Source organism: Xyrauchen texanus, chromosome 50 (genome assembly GCF_025860055.1).
Source record: "Xyrauchen texanus isolate HMW12.3.18 chromosome 50, RBS_HiC_50CHRs, whole genome shotgun sequence".
In the NCBI taxonomy this organism is placed as follows: Eukaryota; Metazoa; Chordata; class Actinopteri; order Cypriniformes; family Catostomidae; genus Xyrauchen; species Xyrauchen texanus.
Window position 1 is genome coordinate 17,148,995 of NC_068325.1, and position 21,051 is coordinate 17,170,045.

Below are 21,051 nucleotides of genomic sequence, written 5' to 3' on the forward strand. Positions count from 1 at the left end.
ATAGTGTCCTACCTTTACCATCACAGTTTGTATTAATACTCCTATGATAAAGGAGAACAGTAGATCCACAGATGATCATATTCTTCATATATTTTTAGAACTGTAGTTTTAAGAAATGTTTAGAACTTTTCAATTGTGAAGCAGTAGAACTCATTTATAATCAAGAAGAATGTAACCGTAGCAATCAACAGAAGACTATAGTTAAATTTTATTCACATTTATTATATTTGTCACAAACAGGTTAAAGAACTCACATTTTTAGTGCAAAAGCCATTTATTTATCTGAGATTAAATGACATAAGATTCACATGTTAGTAATAAATCTGTAATTTGATGTATGTGATTACATTTTGTGGTTTTTCAATTAATAAGGATTATTCAGTAATAATTTGTTAAACTGTAAGATTATGAAATCATAATTCTTGTGAATTTTAATGAAAACAAAGATCTTAAGTTTTAAGTCTGATGAAAGTGTAATATGGTAATATACGATTATGATGATGAAGATTTCATATGTCCAGAGCCCATGGCTGAGCTGATCCAGAAGTTGATCTTGATTCACTCTGTGAAACCTTAAAGGATACAAAACTACATTAAAAATTCTCAGTATCTCAATATCTCATCTCATACATTTCATTAATGAATCTTCATCTATGAATGTTTTATCAAGGAGTCATTTCCTCTAGATGTGGATTTAAACACGGTTTTAGTATTTAAATGCATAACTTGGTGACAGTTTCTCGTACCATCTTTGTGAAGCGCGTGGCACATGCCAGACATGCTCGCTCTGGAGTGGCAGGGCTGTTCAGGATGAAAGGGCCACTTAATCCTGCATCTTTGCGGGCTGCGGTCAAAGCGTCTTTAATAGCAAAGAATACAGAACTACCCAGGAACACGGCAGGTTCTCCGATCCCCTAAAACAACATGGAATCACAACTGGACAGTGCTTTATTGCAGTTACCCTGGACTAAATCTCAAATAAATAAAACAATATCCAAAATCAGACTGCAATCTGAGATCTGCAGACTGGAAATTCAAATGAATTTACAGTAATTGACATTTTAAATTATGCAAATTCAACCAGAAGAGTAGCACAACATTAAATAAAAATTATTTAATTTCAAAGTCAAGGCAATCACAAAATTGAATTACATTTAAAAGTAAGCAAACCACAAGGGAACCACAAAATGTAATTGATTTTAATTTGAAATTAAAGGTGCAATGTCAAATGTTTCTTTTTTTTTGCCAATATGTGAACGGCTTGTAACGCAACATAAAAAATGTGCCCTTCCCGGACTTCCTAGGTTGCATATTAAAGCCTGTAGACTGATTTTCATGTGAAGGGAGCGGGTCGCATTTGCAAGGAAAATCCAAAGGATGTGACGTTCATGCACGCTCCAGAGAGCCTTGCCTCAGACAGTAGCTTCTTTTCTAATATTCAACAGCGTCAACAGACAGTTTGCAACACTAGGTAACGTTATCTTAGAGATGGAATCCAGCAAACGTCCGGCTCCCAGCACAACACCGACTCCTACACAAACTCAGAATAAGCCCCCCAAAAAAATAAAAAAATACATCTACTGAATCCCGTCTGGCTAAGTGGGAACGTGATCGTGGTTGAGCGAAAACTACAGTGAACATCGGCAGGGCATTTGATTCCTGGAGGGATCTTTGTTCGGTTTTGGGGATCAAAACAGACCCTGAATTGGCGTTCTTATGGGACAGGAAATCTTACATACAGCCAAGCATGTGAAATATAGTGCCATAAGGATTGATCGGTGTAATTTTAGCTAACTTGATCTTGCCTGCCAACGCTGATGTATTTCAAGCTACTATCAAATAATTTCTAAGATTTTCTCTTTATACTAAAAGTCCGGTTAAATGTAAATGGTAATTTGTAATTATTCAGCAAATTTAACTACAATAACACATTAAATGAATGCTAGACAATGATCAAGAATGCAAAAAGCTCCATTCATTAGAGTAATATAACTTGGTTATGCAGCATGCACACGTGCACACACGCACATATCAAAATGACAGTTGTGATGGAATCACATCAAAACTGAATTGTCTTAATATTGTAGTCTATTTTAAAACAGCTTCGGTCATCATCCACCAAATTTAGCTAACAACTATTGATAAAGCTGGCTAGCTTGCTAACGCCGACATAATGCATGATGCATTGAAAAGTGATTTCAAACTACAGTCTTGAATAGTCAGACGTATATCCAGACTTTGTTTCAGCCCTGGCGAGTTGAATATAATATAAAGTCTCAAAGTTTGTAGTAAAACAATCATAACTGTGTAATTTTAATTATGCTGCCTCATCTGTCAACATGATGCCAGTGAATCACATTCAGTCTCTTTATACGTTACGTCATCGTTTTGTCAATGCTTGCTCGCTCATGTCCCTATGGAGTGTGTGCGCATGCACGAGCAACAGGTAGCTGCTGCAGTTCACTTAACGGCCACAGGTGTCATTAATAACAAGGGTTTCTGAATCTTACATACTGCACCTTTAAGTGAATTACAAAAGGTACCAAAAAAATTTTTAACTTGAAATTACAGTGAATAATTCAATTGAATTAAATTAATTTCACTGCATTGAATTTTAAAATTAGGGAATTCAACCACAAGAGTACCACAAAAATAAACTGACCACTTCAAAGTCAAGGAAAACAAAACTGAACTTGAAATGAAGGGAATCACAAGGGTACCACAAAATTTAATTAAATTGACCTTGGAAGGGAAAAAAAGTGAATCACCTTTGAGGAGTAGATGGCAAGTGGGTTGGAGGAGCCGGCTAACAGGTAGACGTTAAACTTCAGAGGAACATCGCAGAACGCTGGGATCTTGTACTGGCCTGGACCTCGTGTGTACAGAACACCAGACGGAGAGAACTTAATTTCCTCCATTGTGTAGAGACCCAAACCCTGCATGAACGCTCCCTCAATCTGACACAAACACATAGTATGATAATATGATAAATGATAAACAATATATAGCATAGCGTGTTTGACCAATATAGGTTTTTCAATGGCTAAAGATGATATTTACAGTGCAGGGTGGCCAACAGCCCACCAAGAGCTTATTCTTTATATGATGAAATACAATTTAATGATAGCAAATGAGAAATACTGTAAATCAAATTGCTGAGATACATTTTAAAATCAAACTACGCTCAAATCTTGGAAATGATAAGTGATAGCGAAGACTTAATAAAAAAAAAGGTATACTGTCTCCCTAAGTGATTAATCAAAAAAAAAAAAATAATAATCCAATTTATCAGTAAACTAATTCATAGAGTTTAGGTATAGGCAGTGCTGGATTGGCAATCTGGCACACCGGTCATCTTCCGGTGGGCCGACGCACTTTTTGGGGCCGATCAGGGGCGGACTGGCCAGCGGGAGAATAGAGCGGTCTGGTGGGTTGCAAAATAGAAATAATTTTACCTGGCCAATATCAATGGATGGATTTATGCTTCTTCCGACATCAACAACAATGTCCGTCCTTAAAGTCTAAAATGAAAAGCATGTGAGAGATGTGCTATGCAGTACCAATTATAGAAAAAGTTAAAAGACAAAAATTCCATTATATATGGATTTACTCTATACTCTCCAGTCAAACAGTCCAGCTCCACTTCACTGCAGCACACTGCATATGTGAAATAAGCATACGGCTTCCCTTCCTGTTTCTCCCAGTCCATGTCCAGATCATGACCTCTGAGATCAGACAAAACATTCACACTGCTCAAACAAAAATGCCATGTTTGGTCTGGTTTGAAGCATTTGTTTAACTTCTTTGATAGAAAACATTCTTTCAAATAGCATTTTAAATGTTTAAAAATCAAACTAGCTTCACATTTAAAGATAAAAAGGCATATGTTTGAGAAGACTCAGTTTACCTATAATATCCTGTGGCTGACAGACTGATCTTCTCCAAAAATGCAGTCATTACCTTAAAAAATAATAATTGAAGAATAAATAAATTAAATGAATTATAAATAGGTTAACTATACACTTTATAGGAGGAAACTGTCGATATTATTGATTTAATGAATTATAAATTCAATTAAACGTATACCGTTGTGCGACCCTGTGTACACATGCGTGGATGTCGTATTTGGGCGTCACTATATGCAAGGCATAGTACAATTTAAACTGCCTGAATACGGTTCACAACACTCTTTACTGTTGTTTAAGGGTCAAACATGACAACAACATGATGCTGATTTCCATGAAGTGCTTTTAAGGGTACAGAGCAAACAAAAGTGCCTCTGGTAAGAAACATCTTTGAGTTTTTTTTTTTCCATTCAAACCTGTTAGAGTAATTTTTTTGCGCATCAACATGTCCACAAACGTGGATTTTGGGACATTATTCCCTCAAGTTGAAAAAAATTATTATTTTGAAAAACTTTCAACTTTAGCACATCTGTTTGTCATTTTTCTATATTTTATTTTTTCATCACTGTTCAGTATGGTTCTATTCATTAACATTAGTAAATGCATCCCTATATTCACTGTGCATTTTCACATTAAGAATCAATGGGTTAATCCAAAAACTGAAAAGTGTTACTTTAAAAGGCTTTATCGAGAGTTAGGATGAAAATAAGGTGCATTTTGAACTGTTCTGAGACCAGTGCCAACAGTCAGCACACTGGAGGTTAAGCAATTTATTAAAAAGGGAGGAAGGGGACATCCTATATTTTTCAGTGCAGCCATTCACTCATGCTGCAGATTATGTTTGGACCACTCAACATGTTTGGAAAATGTTTATAAGTACATTTTATTTTAACATTGTTGGCAGTGATTGGATGATGCTGGCCATTCCTTTCAATCAGAATTAATTATGCCAATTTCTCATAACATCTCAAAAACATGAACAAACAATTTGATGAAAAAATAAGACTTTCTACATCTTGGTATTATTTAAAAAAAAAGAAAAAAAAAAAAGAAAAACTTAGTACCACTGTCCACATATATGGAAAAATATTTGCTCTAGATTTTTTATTTATTAATGTATTTTTTGCTTGTTTATTAGGTGCTACTAGTTACAAATCAAAAAGGGAAATGGAAAATGCACCCAGGAGTCACGCTCAGGTCTCAGGAGGGTACATATGTAAATAACATGTTAATTTTGTTGTTTTTAAATGTGCATTATAAATAAAAGTGACTGACTGAAATATTTAAAATCACTAAGATTATCTGATTGATGATTTTTTGAATAGTTTCTTCACTTTACCCAGTTCTGCCATGTCCCATTAGGATTCTTCTTTCTGATTGGCTCAAGTCTTTTGTACAGTATTTGACAGGCATCCTGCAAAATTTCCATATGATACAAAACAAACATTAACTAAAATTGTCTTTAAAGTTAAGACAAACAATACAATAAACAAATATTCTTTAAATTACTTCCTAAAGATCCACCAAGACTAAAACATCCTTAAAACGACAGCCTTGTTTTACCTGCACAGCCATTCCGTTGGCGTCGGTACCAAAGGATGCAGCAGATGGGCAAGTGTTTGGGACACATTCTGTGCTAGTTTCTGAGATATGGATAAGGGAAGCTGGGATATTCAGCTCTCGACTTGCCACCTGTGAATGGCACATGATCAATCCAAAAACTGGCATGAAATGGTTGCAAACAAGTATAGAAAAAAAAAAACAAGTGGTACCTGTTGGATTTTAGTGTGTATGCCTTGGCCCATTTCTGCCCCACCATGACTTACAAGTACAGATCCATCCTTATAAATATGCACAAGAGCAGCGGCCTTTGATATTAACAAACACACCAACATATCAATTTAGAGTTTATACAAAAAAAGAAGAAGCTTTAAGAAATACTTTCCATCAGACTCAGAGTTTGGGCTAAAGAGTTAAGTAACAGTAACCTGATTGAGAAAGCCCTCTGAAAAGCCAACGCCATATTTAATGGGTATTATGGCGATTCCTCTCTTTTTGTACTGATTCTGCTGGTTAAACATATCAATGGCCTGTCGCCGGCGCTGGAACTCGGCTTTCTCCTTACAGTCATCCCAACAACGGACAAGATTCTCTGGGTCAAACTCCATCTTATAGTGAGTCAGGGAAACTTCCTTGTACATGTTTATCTCCCTGATCTGTAAAATAAAGTCATAAACTATGAATAATAAGAAATAAATAAAAAGCTAAATAAAAAAAAAAATAAAAAAAAAAAAATAATATATACAAATAAATAAAAAATAATTTATCAGCATGATTATAGGAAACATGTTGTGTAGTGATAATAATGATACTAGTAATACTTGTAAAGTACGATGACAATTTAACCAGTGCAAATGGGCCAAAAGCATAAACACTCATTTAAAACCTGACCTCTTCAGGCAGACGTCCGAGTTTAAGAGCCACATCACTGATCATATTCTCAACGACCAGCATGCACTGCGGTACACCGAACCCTCTAAACGCCGTATTGGAGGGCAGGTTGGTCTTGCAGGCTGCTGATTTGCCACGCAGGTTTGGAATATTGTAGGCATTATCAAGATGTAGGAGAATTTTCTCAACAACCTGGAATGTAAAAATAATTTTCAATGTTATCTGATGATTTTCACCCAGGCATCAGTTTGATAGAGCCATCTTACTAACATAAGACCCTAAACAAGTTGGTTCCAACATCTAGGAGATACGCCTAATCTTAGGAAATCTTCAAGGTAAATCATCTTACCAGTACAGATTCATCCGCTGTATTCCCGGAGTTGGCATAGTATTGAAAATCAGCGGCGGTTATTCTTCCGTCCTTCGTAAATCCAACCTGTTTGACATACACAAACAGATAATAACAGATGACAACATACATGCATATAAACACATTAGCAAAGACGAAAGTGAAATATGGGCAGAAAAATATTCCTTCATTAAACCATTCTTATAAATTATCACATTGCAACATTTTATTCAAGAAATATGAATGACACATAAATGAGCCCCAAAATATGCAAAATAAATAAATACACATGCTAATGCACAAACAAAAATATTTGTAGCAATTTTACTAGTAGCCCTGATAAAAAGAAATCAAGTTAACATTAAGGGACACACACTACTGTTCATTCACAAATGTAATAATATTATAATGTTAATGTGAATAATGTTAGCTGTGTTTGTTTACATTTGGTGAATAAAGCAGGTTTTTAACGTAAAAGTCCTTGCCTTATATTTTCCCCACACTGGGTGGCGCCCTCCTGTTATCAGCATATCCTCTCCTCTTTCCAAAACACATCGTACTGGCCGTCCAGTCCTGAGCAGGAAGAAGAGTTTGAGGTAGTGATTTTGCATCCATCTGCGCAGTTTCTCAATTCTTTTTCTAAGCATGCATTTTGAATTTTGCGCCACACATCTATGTTTTTTCAGCATTTTTAAGACACCAAAAACAGGGCGGTCAATAGATTACAATATTTAATTGAATTACATGGAATGGCAATTAATCAAATTGTAATTAAATCACATACATCTAGATTTGCGGAGAAAGGCCAACATATAAAAAGACAGGTATTCCATTTATAGCAGTGTGGCTAGCTTTTCTTTTTTTTTGTGCAATCATGCGTCTGATGTGAACAAAAAAAAAGAAATACAATAAAATAAAAAATAATGAGTAAAAAGTTAAAATGAGACATGCAATGAATCATCAATTATGATTTGTGTGTCCAGCTTATTTCGACTCACTTCCATGCAGCAACGGCAGTGATGGAGGCTAAAATAGACGTTTTGGTGACTTTGCCACCAAAGGCCCCGCCCAGTCGTTTAACGTGACAAGAAACGCGATTGGACGGAATGTTCAAAGTCTCAGCGACTGCTTCCTACATCAAAAAGACAACAAACCACGTAAACAGTTTGCATTGGAGTAAAACCACAGTGGCATAAGGTTTAGAGCATGCACAATTACTTCTGCACTGCAACAGACAGGATATGATATCACATTCAAGGGCTTCTAGATTTAATAAATAATGCAGTACAAAAAGCAATTGATATTATATTTAATATATATTCTTCTCACTTTCTGGTAACAATTAAAAACATGTAGCTTTGAAATATGAATTCTCTTTATTGAGCCAAGAGGTCAATGTGTGACGTTTCAATCTTCCATAGGTCACACATTTTTTTTCCATCATCCGAATTTGCCGGTAATATCTTCACATGAGCTTGTGTTTCCAGTGGCATGCATTCGGATGCATTTTAAATGGGAGTGAATGGAGTGTGAAGTGTAGATTTGACCGTGGCTTTAAATAACCAAAAACCCTAGCTGTTATGAGTGGCTATAGATGTTTGTAATTATTTCATACTATACTAATTTAAATGAACAGATATAAAATACCTGTGCAAATGCAGGATGTTGCGTAGACAAATAAACTTTCATCTCCTTCTCTTCCCCAACTGGAATAACCAGAAAACTCTGCGTTTCCAAATAGAAATGTTCCTGTCCTCCGATCCGAATCTCTCCTATGGAACATGCGGAGGCATTTATTGTATAATATTTCATAAGCCCTTAGAGGGAAAGGGCATCCAGAAATTAAAATGACCTTTAATCCGTTTAATAGTCTGATATATTAATTAGCAAAACAGGAAAAATAAATCCTACCGCGGAGGCTGTTTTTGCGGTTCACAACTTCAACTTCAAGGTTTCAACATGTGTGATATACAGTATCAAAATGATTAAAGGTTGTAAAGCCAACCAATGGTGTGGCTTTTGTCAGCTTGGGGGAATCAGAGGGGAAGTTTGGTTATGGATGTATGTGCATTTATACCTTCATGCACTTGTTCTGCCTCTTCCAACCCCTTTTCCACATTTCCTCTTTCAATCGTCCTCCGGGGCAGAAAAAAAGACTGTTTCTCTATTGCCTCCTGCAAACAAGCAGATCCAAGGTTGACTATATGAGAATGAAATATTGAACAAGTTGCGATGTAGGTAAAGAAAGGCAGATGGAGACAGTATAACGATGCTGTACATGAAAAGAGAGAATATATGTTGGTGTAGAGCGGAGGAGGAAGGGGCCGGGCTGGAACAACGCACGCCTGGTCCCCAATCAACCTGATGGGGGCGCAGGAGGGATAAGGCGGCCGGTGACAACAGTTCGAGAGAGAGAATGACATGGAGCTCCTCTGTGTTTTTTCATTCAGTTTATTATTAAAACTATTATTTGTATTGCCAAGCCGGTTCTCACCTCCTCCTTGCCAAAGCCGACTGTAAAGCGGTTAATGGGCAAGTCAAAATCTCTCACCTCGAAAGTAAAAATACGATCCTGAAGGTCCTCGTAGCCGATCTTCACTGCAGCTGCTCCACGTTTAGCATGAGCTTTGGAATCAGCAACCACGGCGCAAACCATCTGACCCACACAGCTCACCTGATGACACATTGGACTTATGATTCTAGCAACACCTGGAATGTCATCTTATTTTGAGACACTTTAATACACAATTTTAAAGTAACATAAAACAGCAAAAACTATAAACCTCATGTTCGGCCAGCAGCTCTTCATCAAAGCCTGTGAAGGTTCTGAATTTTTTGCCGGGTATGTCTTTAGCAGTGACAACATCAACCACACCAGGAAGATTCAGAGCTTCACTGAAGTCAATGTGACTAAAAAAAAAAAAAAAGAAATAATAATGCATTTACTCATTTAAGTTACTGCACAGACTAACAAGTCAAGTTTCAAGTTAATTATTTTACTAAATATCTTGCAAGTTTCCATCTCTGTTGAATTTATCGCACTAAATTTGGTTGACGTTTGTTGAAGCTTCTCAGACTGCATGTCTGGAATGCATCCGAATGTCTTACGTGATCTTAGCGTGTGGTCTGGAGCTTGTTACAATCCCTAGGAATAGTTCACAATCAGTGTGTGGCAGGTCATCACAGTACACAGCTTCTCCTGTAGCCTGACTCAGAGCCGTGCGGTGCATTACAGGTCGACCCACTGGATCTTGTACAGGCTGATTCTCCAAAACATTCTGTATGCATAAACGCAGACACACACTGTAAGCCATGTGCACCTCCAAAATATCCAGCATGAACATGTCCCATGGTGCTACCACCATTTTGCGCACACAATGCTTGCAACTTGCGGCTTTACTTCTGTAACAGTGTGCATTTTATAGTTTATGGACTGGCCCCCATTCACTTCTATTGTAGATGCTTTACTGCGTTCGTCATTTTTGACTTTTTTAAAAATAAACAAGGGATGGGTAAATCAACATTATGCCATAAATGCAGTTGATTGAACTTAACTTTATTGAACCCGGAAACATTTCTCTAAGTACAGCTAGGAAATATCATATAGCGTCACCTGAAACTCCTGGTAGCTGGGATGAATGTGTTTGGGAAGAGGTTGGATTGCACTTTGCATCTCTTTGGGTATTTCACTTAGAGTCACATCCTGTTAAGCAATACCCAAGGCATGGTGAACAAACTTATTTAAACGTGTGATCTCCAAAACCTCTGCCGCTTTCACAGAAGGAGTGCGGGTGATATTGTTCATACCTTCTCCTTCAGGTACTGAAGGACATGCAGGTTGAATTTAAAGAGCAAACTGAGGGTCAGAGATCTGCGGAATTCCACTTTTCCACCTGGAGCAGACGCACCAAGGCTGATATCATCAACCAGCATCCCATATGCATCATTTAAAGTCGTCTCCTCCCAAGGCCTTGGGGACAAAACAAAAAGTGAAAAAGGAAACAAAAACAAATAGAAACAAAATACAGAAATATAACAAAAAAGCAAAACATAGAAAAAAAAAAAAACACAAAGCAAAACAAAAAAAGTGAAGCAACACAAAACAGAAAAGAACAAAAGAAACAAAACAAAAATTTGAAACAAAACAAAAACAGAGACAAAAAAAATTTATAAATAAAAACATAATCCAAACAAAAACACTTGAAAAATGACTTAATTAGAATATTTAAGCATGCAACTCAAAGAAATATAAATCGGTGTGTTACCTTCCTACAATCTGTTCACATGCTTGGTCTGCACTGAGGATGGTTGGTCCAACTCCTCCGTAATAAATACTGATCTCTTTCACCACATTTGAATTCTCGATGAACCAAACGCGCATCCCAGCGTTCACCGTAGCTAGAGCATTCTCTTTACGTGGGGCGTGACGAAATGCTTGTACAATCTCATCCTGATAAAATATATATTAGGTTAGCAAATGGAGGATGTCAAACAGATCAGAACATACTATAAATCTTATTGGGATTCTCACCTTTCTCGAAGCCGGAATGAAAACAGACAGCACAATCTCATCTGGTTTTAGAGCAGTCTTTGCAAATCCAAGGAAAAAATCTTTATCGATGGGCACCCTCCTTCGCCCCTCTGTAATGGTTTATTTGTAGAATAATGACATCAATGGCATAATTATTTAAAGGGACATGTAGTACACATTATGAATGGCATTACTTTCACCATCAGCCACCCAGCTCTATAGATATTGGTATCAGTATCAGACATTGAAAAACCCATATTGACTGATCACTCCTTTCCATAACCAGCCCATTATATCACTATAAAATATTAAACCAGCTTACCTTTGGACAGAGCCACTAGAGTGCATCTCCCTGCAGCTAGGACAGGGGTCAGGTCCGAATTTGGATATGCACTGGCAATGTTCCCACCCAGTGTCTACATATAAACATTAACATCTAAATGTCTAAGCCAATGTCACTGGAAAATTGTTCTGGTTTCTAAGCATGGTTAATAAACCTTGACCGGATTTGACTTAAAGAGAGAGAGAGAGAGAGAGAGAGAAGTGACTGTTTACACCTACTGCCACGTTTCGGATTGGCTGTCCTCCCACGAGATTTATCTGCTGCAGTAGAGCTCTGAACATGTGTGTATTCTCTTGAGGGAAAGAACTACAATTTCTCTCCAACACACTCTTCAGCACTGACATACTGCACCCAGCACCAACACAAACACCTAAAAATACAAATGACTTAGTAAAGCTTCTGGTGTGTGTTAGTGGACAGGACATTTACAATACATGCAAGATATGTTATTGTGACATCATCAGCAAATTTTCAAAACAAGAGTACCAGTTTAAAACAAAACAAGAGAAAACCAAAAGAAACAAGGAGACAAAATAAGAAAAAACAAACCAAAGAGAAAAAAATTTAAATTCTCAATGTGGGAACATTTACAGACATTTTCCCCACAGAAGTAGCAAGACCTACACCGATCAGCCACAACATTAAAACCACCTGCCTAATACTGTGTTGGTCCCCATCGTGCCACCAAAACGGCACCAATCCACATATCATACTGAGATGAAATTCTTCACCACAATTTTACAGAGAGGTTATCTGAGTTACTGTAGACATTGTCCGATCAAACCATTCTAGCCATTCTCTGACCGCTCTCATCAACAAGGCTGTTGATGAGAGCGTGTTCAAATCCCAGGAGATCAGCAGTTACAGAAATACTCAAACCAGCCCGTCTGGCACCAACAATCATGCCACAGTCCAAATCAATGAGATCACATTTTTACCCATTCTGATGGTTGATGTGAACATTAACTGAAGCTCCTGACCCGTATCTGCATGATCTTACGCACTGCACTTCTGCAACACGATTGGCTGTTTAGAAAATCACATGGATGATTGTTAGTGCCAGATGGGCTGGTTTGAATATTTCTGGGATTAAAACAATACAAAAAACATCCAGTGAGCGGCAGTTCTGCGTATAGAAACGCCTTGTTGATGAGGTCAACAGAGAATGGCCAGACTGGTTAGATCCGACAAAGGCTATGGTAACTCAGATAACCACTCTGTATAACTATGGTGAGAAAAATATCATCTCAGAATAGCAGGTGTGCGGGTTGGCACTTTTTTGGCGGCACAATGGTGACCAACACAATAGTAGGCAGGTGGTTCTAATGTTGTGACTGATCGGTGTATATGCACTTGTTTGTTTTGTTATTGAGGTAGGGACTACTAATCTCTATGGTCTTTACACTGAGCTAATGGCATTTTTTTATCTCCTCCTCCTATACCTAACCCTAACCGAATCCTTTATGCATTTTTACAAAGACGTTAGTGCAATTAGTGAAGTCATTTTCTTTGTGGGGACTGTTGGCAGATACCCACAGTGTAGATCATTTCAGGTTTTACCATCCTTTTGGGGACAGTGTTGTCATTTAGAACACCACAAACACACACATACCTTCTGGTTTCTGTGAAACCTTGAACAGTTCTGGCACTCTTGTGGGTGATATAATAATGGGATGGAAGATGCCCTTGAACTTGATGTCCAGACCTGGTAAAATAATAATCTTATTGCTTATTTGGACATTTGCCAAGGAGATACAATCAAATACTTATCGAACAAGAACGAGGCATAAGTCATACTGAACTGATAATGTTGAATTAGCTAACAAAACTGCATTGGATTATTGATTAGGTTTTGTTTCAATTTGGCAAAATGTAACCTATATTGGTGTTGCCCATGACAATAGGTGCTTGTGGGTAATCCGCCTTGAGTTGGAGCAGCTCATCCAGAGATCCGGGGGAGATCCAGGTCATTCTCTCTCCAACAAACTTCTGAGTGGTTTGATCCAGACTATCTGCCATTAACTAATAAAAAATTATTATTTTTTTAAAAACACCACACACATGGAAACAAAATCAAACAATTTTACATATTTATTGATTTATTCTTCATTAATTTATTAGCAGCATATTAACTTATTTTATGTTGCAGGAAACTAAACTATATACGACTACTACTACTAATAATAAAATACTGTATTAATTATACATGTATATAAAAATATTTAATTTATAATATACGGTGTTTATATTATGAATTAATACTTCATAAAAATGAAATTATAACAGGAGCAAAATTCTACCCTTGATAAAGCTTAAATTTCCTATCCAACCAACATTTTAGGTTACTACAGTCTCAAAGGCTTTAAACATCTTAATTAAAGTCAAGTAAAGTTGACAAGTCAAAATCGAATGGTAACACCACACTAAGCTTAACTTTATGGTAAAGACACTAGTCTTTCATAGATACCCTTCACCCTACTGATAATGAATAAATACTTCAGAACAAACCATGAGTTCAGGGGGGAAGATGAGATCCTGAGTGGGGTCCAGAGGAAGCAGGTCATCTTTACTAAACAGTTCGAGGTTACCCTAATAAACACAAAATAACCAATTTAATTATTCCGCCCACTAGGCATGCATTGGGTTTATGCACTGATGTTTAGTTTATATGTTCAATGTTTCTTGCAATATTTCTGGCTTGTGAGCCAAATACAACATTACAACCAAAGATTCATGCACTGAAAAATACTTCAAACTAAATATTTTTAGAGTATATTTATAGTGCAACTAATATGTCAAAGTGCAGCGATACAGCAAAGATGAAACCCAGACGAAGTGACCATGACACCAAGGTCTCAAACATACATTATCCATAGGCTCCTTAGATCCATTTCCATTGGCCATGCAGCACGCGGTTTCATTTACAGCTCCATTTTGGCAACAGTTTTCACTCTATAAAAATAATGCAAAATGTCCATTACTGGTCACTAATTACATTCATTTGTATATGCATTCATAAGGGATCAAATATACCACAAATGCAAATAAAAACATAAGTGATTTTAACTCACTTAGCACTTTATTTGGAAAAAAAAACAAAACTGTACACCTACTTATGATTGGCTGATTAGATAATCGCATGAGTGAGGCAGCAGTGCAGTTCATAAAATTGTGCAGATACGGGTCAGGAGCTTCAGTTAATGTTCACATAAACCATCAGAATGGGTAAAAATTTGATCTTAGTGATTTGGACTGTGGCATGATAGTTGATGCCAGATGGGCTGGTTTAATTATTTCTGTAACTGTTGATTTCCTACACACCTTCACACGCAACAGTCATTAAAGTTTACTCAGGATGGTGCCAAAAACAAAACAAACAAAAAAAAAAAACACCCAGTGAGCAGCAGTTCTGCAGATGGAAACACCTCGTTGATGAGAGAGGTCAACAGAGGATGGCCAGAATGGTTTGAGCTGACTGAAAGGCTACTGTAACTCGGATAACCATTCTGTACAATTGTAGTGAGCAAAGGAGCATCTCAGAATGCACAACAGGTCAAACCTTGAGACGGATGGGCTTCAAAAGCAGAAGACCATGTCGGGCACTTTACCATAGTGTTTTAAATAAAGTGCTCAGTGAGTGTATATTTGGGCATAAAAGAGTATTCTTTTTTTCATTAAAATAAGACTGTAAAATATCATGAACATGCAAATCACCAGCAACACTGCCATTATGTCAACCACAAAGCAAATTTTTGAGAGAAAAAAAAAAAACAAATGTGAAAGCTAAATAAAGATATAATGGGTCCATTTTAGATAAATCAAGCATAAAACAATGATTAGTGGTTGGACAGTTTGGAACAAATCCATAACGGATCAAGAATAGCATGCTAGACAGATCATATGATTTCATAATTCTACATTATTCTGTAGCTAAAACTAAAAGTGGTGCCACTCACCTCACAGAAGGTTTTGAAGCCATCAACGATAGGACGATACCCTGTGCACCTGCATAAATTACCTGTAAAGGGAGAAGTATAATAAACTTTCAAGATTGGTTAAAGTGTCATTACAATTTTAGCATATTTGAGATTGGGTTTGTGGGTGGATGGGATCTTCACCAGCAAGACCATCGGTTATCTCTTCTAAGGTTGGCTGTGGATTATTTCTCAGTAATGTGTACATAGACATCACCATGCCAGGGGTACAGAATCCACACTGAGTACCATGAGCCTTTGCAATACGTTCCTGATGAACAAATGCATAACCAATGAGGAAATCTGATAACTAAAGTAGCTTTAATCTAATTTTGCAATCTGGTCATCACAATCTCATAATCTGTATAATGGGCATAATCTAGATTATACACCAAGGCTTTTGATTGGGTGAAATATAGATTATAATCCAATGCCTCAACTAGTTTTTATCTAATCACATAATATGGATCTCAGTCTGGATTGGGTGCAATATACATTATAATCAGATTCATGAACTGGCTCTAATATAAATCACATAATATGGATCTTAATCTGGACTGTGCATAATCTAGATTATAATCTGATTCATGAACTGGTTCTAATATAATCACATAATATGGATCTCAGTCTGGATTGGGTGCGATATAGATTATAATCAGATTCCTGAATTGGCTCTAATATAAATCACATAATATGGATCTTAATCTGGACTGTGCATAATCTAGATTATAATCTGATTCATGAACTGGCTCTAATCTAATCTCATAATATGGATCTCAGTCTGGATTGGGTGTGATCTAGATTATAATCTGATTCATGAACTGGTTCTAATATAATCACATAATATGGATCTTAAAATCTGGATTGGGTGTTCCTGATTGTCTCTAATCTGATTACATAATTTGTAATCTGATTACATAATTTAGATTAGACATAGTCCAGATTATGAGATCCATATTATGTGATCAGATTAGAGCCAATCAGTAATCTAATTATAATCTAGATCACACCCAATCCAGATTATGAGATCCATATTATCATCTGATTCCTGAACTGGCTCCAATCTAATCTCATAATCTGGATCTCATAGTCTGGATTGGGTGTGGTATATATTATAATATGATTCCTGAACTGGCTCCAATCACATAAAATGGATCTAATAATCTAGACTATGTATAATCTAGATTAACATCTGTTACCTGGACTGGGTGTATTTTGTTTTTTGTGCTTCCAATGCCTTCAACCGTTGTCACCGCTGCTCCGTGAAGTTGGCATACAGGAAGCAAGCAGGCATTGACGGAGAAATGACTTGCCAGTGAAGGAAAAACTAGCATCATACATGCATTAACACAGATAGATTTGTTTTATGAAGATAAACTGCATTGTGTCTTTTTGTGCATTATGCATGGCAAGATAAAGGGGACAGAGATAGATTTGGTGAAAGGATACTTGATGGTTTTGCTTTCAGGGTCGTATCTGGACACCATGACTGTACAGGCTCCACACCCCCCTCCACCACAGCCATTCTTGGTGCCTGTTAACCGTACTGTTCACATATACACAAATTCAAAAAAATGTAAGCATGACTTTAAATATTGATTTACAACGGGTAAACACCATTCACTCTAATTCATAACCTCATGATTCAAAATAAAGGGCTTTTTAGTGCCTAGATGAAAGTAGACCAGAAGTAGGCCATTTTAAGTTCGAAACAGTTATGATAATTTTTTATATAATACTATATTATGTATTGATTTAAGCAGACATTTACAAATTATGCATTCCTTGGAATGTTTCAATTGGTGAAAAATAATAGAAATGAACCCAGTAATATTTAAAATGACATAATCTTCTCCTCCATAATCCATGGTAACACTTTATAATAGTGTTCATTATAATTAATTATGTTTGCAATGTTTTTACAGTATAATGCATAATGTTATGCAGTCTCTAAAGTTTGTTAATGGTTTAACGTTATTAATGTAACCAAATCTACTGCCCTGAAACTGGTCCCTTAACTTTGTACTGTAAAGCAATGTTCCTAATTAATAGAATATTTAAATACTATTATGATCATTAATAATTAAGTGCATGAATATTAAAAAGGTGAAAAATACATTTCTGCCTGACATAGGACAGCAACATTGCCTCTGGGTCAGGGTTCTTCTCCATTATCTGTCAATAATAAGAAAATAAACATATGCAAATTATCTTCAACATCTTAATATCTTGCATGCAGATTATAATAATTATCAATGCAGATTATATTCAACGCCAATCTACAGATTATTTTCAATGTTTTACATTTTACAACGGTTTCATAACAATAAAACTTTACAATGCATGTAACAGTTTAACAGCATTTACTCTAAACAGCTGACCAAATTACACTTGTATCTGTTTCCCCAAACTTGTTGCAAGAGCATGAGAAATAAGCACCTTTTTCCCGTTGACATAGAAAATCAAGCCATCGTTCCTGGTATGTTCAGTCATCTTGTTAAAAGTTTACGTCCAACACAAACTATCTGAAATTTGCAGACTGGAGCACCTTCTGAGATCCTAATAGGAAATGTTTGTGAAAACAATGCGGGGTCTTCTACGGAGTAGGAACTACTAGAAGTAAAAGAGTAGGCAGAATTGCATTTATATCAAACATGTAAAGACATAGGCGGGGCTTAGTAGAACGGGACGTGTCACTAATTGGTTAAACATGATGGGTCTGGTCACAGCTCATTGGGATTACTTGTTAAACCCACGTCCGTAGAACTCGTAATTAAAAGTCAAAAACTCAGGATTTGATGAACGCTCGTGACAATCGTGACGTCATGCAAGAAGAATCTAGCAAAGATTTGTTTTGTCATGCATTATGCAAGAACGTATAAATATTTGTTATGTTAAAAGATTAATATATTCATTAATTTAGTTTAATAAATTCATAAAGTGGTTAATGTTTCGGTGACATCAACAACAACCACAAATTAATGAATCAACTGCAGTCATTTGTTATACAGATTATTATTATTTTTTAATTATTGCATAGAGATGACTGAGGCATATTGAATTTATGTGTCAAATCTTAAATTAATAAGTGAATTTTAACGATAATTCAGAGTAGATATGTGTTAAATAAGACAATTTTTTTTTTTTATGTGGCCCAAATGGAGGATTGGGCTTTCTGAGCCACCGAGCGCCACCTACCAGAATAAAAACTTACTGTCCCATTTGAAATAGTTATTGGTTTTGTAAAATCTCTGTTTTTCTTTTACTTGGGCGGAGCGTAAAACATAAACTAACACCAAGGACTTAAGAGATCATACGAGCATTAGATGAAAGACAAAGACCTTATTATATCTCATAAAAAAAACCTTTTCAACATTTTTATACCAATTTTATTCCATATTTGTTTCTCTGTTGTTTCACGTCGCCTTGTGTCTGGATTTTAAAAGTGCATTATGGCTAATTTTATTTTTCTGCAGGTGAATTATTTGTATAAATTAGCGTAATTAATAATGAAACATGATATGAAAATCTAAGTCAAAGGGGTGCGAAGATGTGTTACACAATCTAACCACCTGATGGCGACAGAGGCCTTATTTAAAAAAAGAAATAAATAATAATAATAATAATTTGACCACCAGATGGCGACAGACGACTCAACGGAATTTTCAAATAAGGCTCTACAGAGGACATCAATTTATCTCCTCCAGAATCAACCTTTGGCATCTAATGCAATGAAAGGCACTAATCAGGTAAGTTTCCATGGAGATTTTGCCACTAGTCCTGCAAGTCCTCTCAAACCAAGAGGATAAATGAGGTCAAAAGACCTTGCAATTTTACTTTAACTAGAAAAGCAACACTAACCATTTTTTCTCTAAGCATCTGTGAAATTTTATTGGGCCACCCTGCCTGCTTGCTTTCATCAGAGATGCAATTATTGCTGTTGACATGCCTGGCATAGCAGTGAAACCAGGAAGATTTCTGGGGTGAGAAAGACAGGAAGAGAGAGAGAAAGAGAGACCATAAAGTCCTAAAACCGCCACATTTTTCCCTTGTAGTCTTAAAGGGATAGCTCACCCAAAAATGAAAGTTTTCTCATCATTTACTCACCCTCATGTCATCCCAGATGTGTATGTCTTTCATTCTTCTGCAGAACACAAACAAAGAGTTTTAGATGAATATTTCAGCTCTGTTGGTCCTCACTATGCAAATGAATGGTGACCAGAAATCTGAAGGTCCAAAAGGTATAGAAATGCAGTATAAACATAATCCATAAAACTCCAGGGGTTACATCAATGTCTTCAAAAGCTAAATGATAGTGGGTGAGAAACAGATCAATATTTAAGTCCTTTTTTACTATAAATCTCCACTTTCACTTTCACATCTGACTTGTGAAAGTTGAGATTTATAGTAAAAAAGGACTTACATATTGATCTGTTTCTCACCCACACCTATCATATCTCTTCTGAATACATATATTCTTATTTATATATATATATATATATATATATATATATATATATATATATATATATATATATATATATATATATGAAATATTGATGTTTGTTATTTATAGTATTTATATTATTTTACTGGCTTTTCTGAACGATAAAATACAAGTAAAAGTAATTCTGACATTATATGGCATATAGAGTAGATGGCTTCAAAAACTATAATAAACATTGATAACAAGAAAAACTCCTCAGCTAAAACAGTTATATTGTAATATTGGCCTGTTTTCTCTGACTCTATGGTAAATAGACCAAATAAAATAAAAACATTTCAATAAATTGCGAATCTGACCAGTGTCTGCACATTATGTAAAGCAGATTGCATCCTCTAAAGCTGTTAAAATTGGAAACCTATACACACACCCTGCTGCGGCCCCCTGTGAAGTGTGATCAGAGACCCCCAACAGAGATTACAGTTGATGCCATACACAGTCAGTAATCTCTCCCCAAAGACATGTTTAGGATGGATTAGCCACACACACACACACACACACACACACACACACACACACACACACACACACACACACACACACACACACACACACACACACACACGTGTTAAATTTAAAATTGCTGCAATCACAGACACCTGCAGTTTGCCGTTTGACCACAAGAGGGTACTGCTGATGTTATTGTCTCCATTGAGTGACGTCCACGACCACACCCCCTCTTTATCTCGCCATAAATCTACTCAAAATTGTGTATATGTAAGCATCATTTAATTAATTGTAGTGTACTCTATGTATTTTTTTTAATAGTTATGTAAATCAAAAAATGTGTAAAACTCAACATTTTTACAGAAAATGGAACATAATTACTTGATGTATGTGTTGTGGATTGAATGTGGCCCTTTGGCTTCTAAATTTGAGTAACTCTGGCTAAGGCCCATTCATTTAATTCATAATGTGTGTATTTTGTTTGAACAGTTGTGTTTTGCGCTCCTGTCTGAAGTGTTGTTATACTTTTATATATAGGCCTTTATCA

The 21,051-nt window shown here is 36.2% G+C and overlaps 1 protein-coding gene across 1 annotated transcript; it reads right to left on the reverse strand.

The window, feature by feature from the left end:
• Positions 1 to 302: 302 nt before the first annotated feature.
• On the reverse strand, positions 303 to 18,151 carry aox6 (aldehyde oxidase 6). Its single transcript, XM_052123807.1, has 35 exons — positions 17,993 to 18,151; positions 17,671 to 17,728; positions 17,003 to 17,099; positions 16,753 to 16,861; positions 15,698 to 15,824; positions 15,536 to 15,597; positions 14,445 to 14,531; positions 14,088 to 14,168; positions 13,457 to 13,601; positions 13,192 to 13,284; positions 11,798 to 11,949; positions 11,559 to 11,652; positions 11,237 to 11,346; positions 10,971 to 11,155; positions 10,513 to 10,675; positions 10,319 to 10,408; positions 9,814 to 9,983; positions 9,489 to 9,615; positions 9,257 to 9,379; positions 8,783 to 8,879; positions 8,353 to 8,477; positions 7,704 to 7,837; positions 7,191 to 7,278; positions 6,706 to 6,792; positions 6,357 to 6,548; positions 5,894 to 6,121; positions 5,678 to 5,773; positions 5,469 to 5,597; positions 5,245 to 5,319; positions 3,908 to 3,960; positions 3,611 to 3,725; positions 3,456 to 3,521; positions 2,769 to 2,957; positions 747 to 914; positions 303 to 572 (listed from the first exon to the last, which is right to left on the reverse strand). The coding sequence occupies exons 1-35, from the start codon at positions 18,044 to 18,046 to the stop codon at positions 510 to 512; spliced, it is 4,032 nt and encodes a 1,343-aa protein (XP_051979767.1). The 5' UTR covers positions 18,047 to 18,151; the 3' UTR covers positions 303 to 509.
• Positions 18,152 to 21,051: the final 2,900 nt, after the last annotated feature.

Coding starts and splice junctions, on each gene's coding strand:
- aox6 (XM_052123807.1), bottom strand. CDS start 18,046: ATGACTGAACATACCAGGAACGATGGCTTGATTTTCTATGTCAACGGG. Junction 11,653..11,797: donor AGCCAATCCGAAACGTGGCA/GTAGGTGTAAAC, acceptor GTTTATATGTAG/ACACTGGGTGGGAACATTGC. Junction 7,279..7,703: donor ACTGCCGTTGCTGCATGGAA/GTGAGTCGAAAT, acceptor CTTCCTGCTCAG/GACTGGACGGCCAGTACGAT.